The following is an 8082-nucleotide window of genomic DNA, read 5'->3' on the forward strand; positions in this document are numbered from 1 at the left end:
CACCATATTTTCTCTCCCATTCCCGGCCTTGAAATGATTCCAATTTAAAGCCCTTTTAACTCTCTAATTTCATAGTAAAATATGTGAAATTAAATTCACCAACTTGAGCTTCTTTTTTCCAGCTTTATTAACTCCTTTTGGCCCCAAATTGAGCTCAAATATTGGTTTCGATCTCTTGCCAACATACATCAAATATTTCATAATTCGAGGTGCAAGCCGGATCACATCATGGATAGTGGCTTTATTCGACAAGTGTATCCTCATAAGGGAGACCGGTGTTGTTCGTAAAGAAAAAATACGGAAGTATGGGGATGTGTATCAACTATTGGGAGTTGAACCGTTTGACCATCAAGAAGGTATATTCTCCCAAGAATCGAGGATTTGTTTGATCAATTGAAAGGGTCTAAGGTATTTTCTAAGATCAATTTACGATCTGAGTATCATTAATTGAAGGTTAAAGTGAGTGATATACCTAAGACAACTTTCAAAACTCGTTATGGACATTAAAATTTTACAGTTATGCTGCTTAGGTTGATAGATGCTCGGTAGTGTTCATGGATCTAATGAATCATCTGTTTCATTAGTATTTGGATCAATTTGTCATAGTCTTCATCAATGATATTTTGATATACTCCAAGAGTAAAGATCAACATGGGGAACATCTTAGAATAGCATTAGAAATACTACTCAAGGAAAAGCTATATGCCAAATTTAAAAAGTGCGAATTTTGGTTTGAGCGAGTTGGATTTCTCGGTCATGTAGTTACTACCCATGGAATTGAAGTAGATCCAGTAAAGGTAGAAGCGGTAATTAATTGGAAGACACCTACTAATACTGGTGAAGTTCGAAGTTTTCTGGGATTGGCTGGGTACTATCAAAGATTTATAGAAGGATTTTCCAAAATAGTTGGACTAATGACTCAATTGACAAGGAAAGGAGTAAAGTTTCAATGGATAGATAAGTATGAGCAAAGTTTTCAGGAGCTAAAACAACAATTGGTTATAGTACCCGTGTTAACCATACCTGAAGGCTCGGAAGGGTTTGTTATATATAGTGATGCATCCAAACAAGGTTTGGGATGTGTACTGATGCAACATGGAAAAGTGATTGCCTAAGCATCAAGCTAATTAAAGCAACATGAGCAAAACTACCCAACACATGATCTAGAACTTGCAGTGATAGTTCATGCATTAAAGATATGGCGCCATTACGTATATGGAAAAAAGTACGACATTTACATGGATCATAAGAGTCTCAAATATTTCTTTATATAGAAGGAATTGAATATGAGACAAAAATGATGGTTGGAGCTAGTTAATGATTATGATTACACTATTCATTACCATCCTGGTAAAGCTAATGTTGTTGTCGATGCTCTAAGTAGGAAGTCGATGGGACAGCTAGCATCATTACCTACTACTCAGATGGAGTTAATCAAAGACTTGGAAAATTTGCGAATTGAAGGGATTACCACATAATAACAAGTCACTGCTCGTTTAGCAACTTTGGTGGTTCAAGCTACTCTTAGAGATCAGATAATAGAAGCACAAGATAAAGACCCATTCTTGTAAAAGATCAAGAATGAGATTGGTACTGATAAGAGAAAGGATTACCAAATAGCTTTGGATTAGGCACTAATGTTTAAAGGAAGAATTTGTGTACCTAAGGATGAAGTTTTGAGGAATGAGATATTAAAGGAGGCTCATTCCACCCGGTACAACGCACATCCTAGTGGTACGAAAATGTATCGAGACCTTCGAGATACATTTTGGTAGAGAAATATGAAATGAAATATAGTTCCATTTCTGGCAAAATGCATAGAGTGCCAACAAGTTAAAGCAGAATATCAAAGACCGATAGGGTTAGTAAATCCATTAGACATACCTGAATGGAAGTAGGAGAATATCGCAATGGACTTTGAGGCAGGATTTCCAAAGACAGCAAGATGACACTATGCTATATGGGTAATAATGGATCGTCTAACAAAGTTCACTCATTTTCTTCCAGTAAAAATGACATTTACTCTAGATCAGCTAGAGCAATTGTATATTAGAGAGATTGTAAGATTGCATGGTGTCCTCGTGTCCTTTGTATCTAATAAAGATCTGAGATTTACATTAAAGTTTCGAAAGAGCTTACAAGGAGCTATGGGAATGAAATTCAATTCCAGTACTACATATCACCCTCAATCCGATGGTCAATCTAAAAGGACCATTCAAACTTTGGAAGAAATGCTAAGGGTCTGTTTTTTGGATCTAATAGTGGATTGTCTAACGAAGTTCGCTCATTTTCTTCCAGTAAAAATGACATTTGGTCCAGATAAGCTGGCGTAGTTGTACGTTACAGAGATTGTAAGATTGCATGGTGTCTTTGTGTCCATTGGTGTCAAAGTTTTGGAAAAGCTTACAAGGAGCTATGGGAACGAAATTTATTTTCAGTACGATGTATCACCCTCAATTTGATGATAAGTCTGAAAGGACCATTCAAACTTTGAGAGATATGCTAAGGGCAAGTGTTCTGGATCTAGGATGTAGTTGGGAATCGTATCTACCTTTAGTGGAATTTGCATATAATAACAGTTTCCAAGCAACTATTGGAATGACACCGTCTAAAGCTCTCTATGATAGAAGATGCAGATCACCTGTTCATTGGGATGAAGTTGGAGGAAAGAGAGTTTTGGGACTAGAGATTATTAAAAGAACACTTGAAATCATTGATAAGATTTGTACTAGGATAAGAGCCGCGCAAGATAGATAAAAGAGCTATGCATATAATAGGAGAAAAGACTTGGAATTTGAAGTAGGAGAGAAAGTGTTTTTAAAGGTGGCACCAATAAAGGGTGTACTTAGGTTCAACAAGAAAGGTAAACTACGACCTCGTTATATCGGATCTTTTGAAATACTTAATAGGGTTGGGAATGTGGTTTATCGACTGGCTTTACTGCTTGAACTATCAACCGTTCACAACGTGTTTTATATATCGATATATGTGCATGATCCTAATCACGTGGTGAATTATCAATTCCTAGAAGTACAGAAAGATTTATCTTATGAAGAATTACCGATTAAAATATTGGATCGAAAGGTGCATAAATTACGAAACAAGGAGATTCAATTGGTCAAAGTGCAATGGAATAATCATGGAGTAGAAGAATCTACTTGGGGGGAAAAAGAAGTCAAAGATAAATATCTAACACTCTTTACTAATCCATAAGGTAAATTTTGAAGACAAAATTTTGTTTAAGGAGTAAGGGATGTAGAAGCTCAAGAAATAAAAATGAAATTAGACTATTATTTTGTGATGATCTAGCACCATGAGCCTAGCTCATTCAAGAAACGAGCTATGGAAGTTCAACCCATTTAAGATTTTGAAAGCCCATGCCATAAGTTAATTAAAAGCCCAACAGTTTAAAAGATTAAGTTCAAGTAAATTTATTTACATAGATTTAATGAATAATTGGGTTGCCATAATGGTCATCTACAAGGTATTTCATATTGGCAACCTAGGTTCGAATCACCATGTAGATGTTTTTATGTAACTTTTTATGAACGATTTTTTATGGCTTAAAAACTTTTCAAATTTAGTTAAAGACTCAATTTAACAAATTTAATGATAATACAACTCCCTGATTTAGTTTTTTTTTTTTTAAAGGAATGTTACAAGAAGTGGAAGGTCACTTTTTCACTATACCCCTCCTCAACTCCAAATTTCCTCTTATTTTTTTTCAAAAAAATATATTTCATGTCAATTTAAGCTAAGAAAATAACAAGGATGAGAAGAAGAAAGTTTTTCTGCACATATTGTTCTTTAATATCCAAGAAAATTCAAGGTAGGTTAAGGTGCAGGTGTTTACTTCATTTCAAATTATGATTTCTAATAAATGTTTGAATGAAATGGTACCTTCGGGCATGTTACTTCGGCACTACAACAGTCTGAACTATCATTCTTCGGCTTTACGTGTTATGGTAATGCTAAAGTAATTGGATTTTGTCAAAAATTCATCTACGTGCAATGGTATGAATCTATAGTTTGAAATTTTTAATTTGACAATGAAATGCACCAATGATATCTATTGAGTTTCTAACTCATGGATTAATTCCCTTTGTATAGGTTGAATGAATTTTCCTTGAGGCATGGATAATGGTAGAGGACGATGCAACATGTCATAGAGAAGCCGGTGATTTAATATCTTTAGTTGATTATGAAATGTTTACATTTTCTTTAAATTAGATTCCCATGGATTTCATGTGTGGATCTATTCTACAAACATTCTTTATGAATAAATTATGTTTGAAAGTAGATATATGTCATACAAATAAATTTACAAATCACCGTTTACAAAAAAATGTTAGCGATTTAAAGTTTTACTATCTCTTCAAAAATTTCAGTTTATCTCATCTTTAAAAATTCATAAGTCTTTTGTTACTTGGCATTTTTATACAAAGCTGGTGGCGTTGGATAGCCACATAAGTTAGTTACTGAATGAACTTAGAATCATAATAATCCGATGTTGGTAAAATTTTGTATGTCACATAGAGTAAACTGCACTAGGTAGTGTCGCTGTTTTTCAGCTTCTGCCCTTAATTTCAAAAAAAATCATAACTCACTCGTTACTTGATATTTTTGGACGAAACCAATTGGATTTGATAGTCTCAAGGATTAGCTCCTGAGTATAGTTAAAATAATATCGATTCGATGTGTGTAGAATTTTATATGATACTTAATGAAAAAATAAAACAACAATATTACTTTTAAAGTTTTGCCAAAAACTTCACATCAATAGTGGTTACATGCATGGAATCCATTCTAGAAACATTTTTGAATTTGTTTTCTTTTAGTGTCGAATTTTTTATTTTAAAAAAAAAATCTTGAGTTAAATTCTAAAATTAAATCTTTATACCTTCCACTAAAAATATAGTTAATTAATTTATGGCTAAAGTACAGTTAATCTTGTGACATTTTGATCCACGTGGTCATGGTGTTAAATCAAGGTTGCAAAGCAAATGTTATCCATCCCAGACTTTCTATTTTCTCGACCAATAAGTTCTCAAAGCCTCTTTCCGGAATGCAATTTTAGTATATTACACTTGGTTTATAGCGCTCCTCTGCTTCGGGATTAATAAATCTCTTCCGATCAAATGTCGTAGTAGATGAGGAGGCAGTGACTTTGGATTTCTTTTTAGGCGGCATGTCTTACTGTACCTTTATAGATTGTGGAAGCAACCAATATCCCAATCCAGAATACAAGTGCACAATTTCTTCCAAGAGGTCACTTAGGCATTACTTCAAAAACTTTGCCGACACAAAACTCAAGAAAGCATAATTTACTTTCTAATGGTAGCAGTTTATATCCAATCAATAATGAATATTCCTCCCCAAAGTCATCTAATCAACCAATCAAAAGGAATGCCCACAAAGCCAAGAACCGTTCAATGAAGAAAAACAAACCAACTACGAAAATTCCTTACCTTGTATGAGAGGATTCCTTAGCCAAATAATTCATGTGAAGGGGAAATGATATATGGAATCAACAATGATGTAGATGAATGTGCAAAGTGTGCTAGAGTTCTAAGAGGGGAGGGGGTCGAGAGGAGTAGAGAGAGTGAAAGGGGGAAATTAGGGTTATGATGAAATGAAAGAGAAAAAGTAAAAAAAAAAAAAAAGTGCTTTTTTTGAAAAAATAACACGGCGCTGCAGCGCCCTATTTGGGCGTTGCAAAGCCCATTTTACTGTCAAAAGTTTTTATTATTTATTTATTATTTTTTTTAAAAATGGCTGGCGCTGCTGCGCCCAATATAGGCACCAGTGGATTTGAAAAAAAAATAAAAATGAATTTTTTTTAATTATCTCCAATTTACCCTTTTCCCCATGTTGATTGTAGTGTTGATGGGACCAAATTTGAGCATGTCTCTACAAAAACAAAAAGAAAAATATATTATTCATGTTGCCTACGAAGAATAAAATGCCTAACTAATGCCAAGAAATTCAAGAATAGAGCTTGGGTTACCTCCCAAAAAGCGCTTCTTTTACGTCATTAGCTGAACGTGATGTGGATTTAATTTGACTCTTTGAGAGCAATTTCTACCACATATCGATCTTCCTCGCCGCAATAATGTTTGAGGTGTTGACCATTCGCCTGAAAAGATGTTCCATCCTTGTTCACTAATTCCACTGAACCGTAAGGAAAAACTTTACGTACCATGAATGGCCCTGAAAACCATGATCTAAGCTTTCTTGGAAGTAACTTCAAGCAATAGTTGAATAGAAGAACTCGTTCTCCCAGCTTGAATTCTCTCATAAGAAAGCTTTCGTGGAAATAACTTCAGGCGAGAGTTGAATAGAAGAACTCGTTCTCCTGGCTTGAATTCTCTCATAAGGATTCTCTTGTCATGCAATAGTTCATCAAGTTGTAGCAAATGTTGGTTACCGGCCAATTTCGTATCTAGATTCAACTTTTTAACTGCGCAATAGGCTTGATGTTCCAGTTCAACCGGTAGTAACATGCCTTGCCAAATACCAGGCAGTAGGGTGACTTCCTATTGGTGTTTTGAAAGCTATTCGATATGCCCACAGTGCGTCATCAAGATTTGTGGCCAATCTTTTCGGTTTGTGTTCACTATTTTCTCCAATATCTGCTTAATCTCTCGGTTGGAAATTTTTGCATGTCCATTTATCTAGGGGTGGTAGCTAATTGCCAATTTGTGCCTGACATTGTATTTGGCTAAAAGAGAGTTGAAAAGTTTATTACAGAAATGCATTCCTTCATCACTTATGATTGCTCTAGGAGTGCCAAATCAAGTGAAGATATTTTTCTGCAGAAATTTCAAAACTACCTTTGCATCATTTGTTGGGGTAGCAACGACTCCAACCCATTTCAACACATAGTCCACTGCAAGATAAATGTATACTTGACCGAAGGATGGTGGAAAGGGACCCATGAAGTCTATGCCCCATACATCAAATAATTCTACTTCAAGCACATTAGTCATGGGCAGCTCATGATATCTCGAGATATTCTCGATGCGCTAGCAATGGTCACATGTTTTCACAAGGCATAACAATCTTTGAAGAGTGTTGGCCAATAGAATCCCGATTGTAATACCTTGGATGCAGTTTGGGTAGGACCAAAATGATCGTCATAAAGTGAGGAATGACAATGCTCCATAATTGACTGTCTATTCCATAAGAATACACTTTTTGATGATCCTGTCTGCATATCTCTTGAAGAGCAGTGGATCATCCCACAAATATGACTTGACATCATGTAAAAATTTCTTCTTTTGATGGGAGGTAAAGTCGGGTGGCATTTTTCCACATGCCAAATAGTTAACAAAGTCAGCATTCCATGTAGTCAGTGTTGAAACTACCAAAAGAAACTCGTCTGGAAAAGTTTCTTGAATCAGACCATCTTTTGTCACATTCTCATTCTCTAGCCGTGAAAGATGATCAACAACAACATTCTCACTACTTTTCTTATCCCAAATCTTCACATCAAATTCTTGTAGTAGTAGGATCCATTGAATCAGGCGTAGTTTAGCATCTTCCTTTTCAAAGAGATAGCTAATGGAGGTGTGATCTGTGTAGATGATTATTTTAGTACCAATGAGATAAGATCTAAATTTATCACAAGCAAAAACCACTGCTAGCATTTCTTTCTCTGTTGTTGTGTAATTCAACTGAGCTTCATTCGAAGTTTTGCTAGCATAGTGAATTGCTCAGAATGTCTTTTCATGCTTTTTTCCTAAAATTGTCCCAACTGCGTGATCACTGGTATCACATATAACTTCAAATGGTCAATACCAATCTGGAGCTACCATTACTGGAGCTGTGATCAATTTCTCATTTATTACTTTAAATGCTTTTAGGCAATTTTCATCAAACACAAATGCGGTGCCTTTCTCCAGAAGGTTGCACAAGGGTTTAGCTATCTTTGAAAAGTCTTTCATGAACCTCCTATAAATCTAGCGTGACCCTAAAAAACTTTGAATGCCTTTGACATAGATGGGTAGTGGCAGTTTTGCTATTGCGTCGATCTTTTCTCTATCCTTTCAAGTCCCCTTCCTGACACATGGTGGCCAAGAA

At 35.3% G+C, this 8082-nt stretch overlaps 1 protein-coding gene across 1 annotated transcript; it reads left to right on the plus strand.

Moving 5' to 3' along the window:
* The first annotated feature begins 305 nt into the window (after positions 1-305).
* LOC111378518 (uncharacterized mitochondrial protein AtMg00860-like) lies at positions 306-1462 on the plus strand. The gene is made up of 5 exons (XM_023001732.1): positions 306-356; positions 454-459; positions 639-1039; positions 1168-1225; positions 1385-1462. Exons 1-5 carry the CDS (start codon positions 306-308, stop codon positions 1460-1462), a joined length of 594 nt encoding a protein of 197 aa, XP_022857500.1.
* The last annotated feature ends 6620 nt before the right edge of the window (positions 1463-8082 follow it).

This window comes from Olea europaea, unplaced genomic scaffold (genome assembly GCF_002742605.1).
Source record: "Olea europaea var. sylvestris unplaced genomic scaffold, O_europaea_v1 scaffold1828, whole genome shotgun sequence".
Classification (NCBI taxonomy): Eukaryota; Viridiplantae; Streptophyta; class Magnoliopsida; order Lamiales; family Oleaceae; genus Olea; species Olea europaea.

Bases quoted from the DNA above. Each gene is read 5' to 3' on its own strand.
- LOC111378518 (XM_023001732.1), top strand. From the start codon at position 306: ATGGGGATGTGTATCAACTATTGGGAGTTGAACCGTTTGACCATCAAG. The intron at 1,040-1,167 runs GTTTGTTATATA...CACATGATCTAG, and splicing joins ATACCTGAAGGCTCGGAAGG to AACTTGCAGTGATAGTTCAT. The intron at 1,226-1,384 runs GTACGACATTTA...TGCTCTAAGTAG, and splicing joins CATTACGTATATGGAAAAAA to GAAGTCGATGGGACAGCTAG.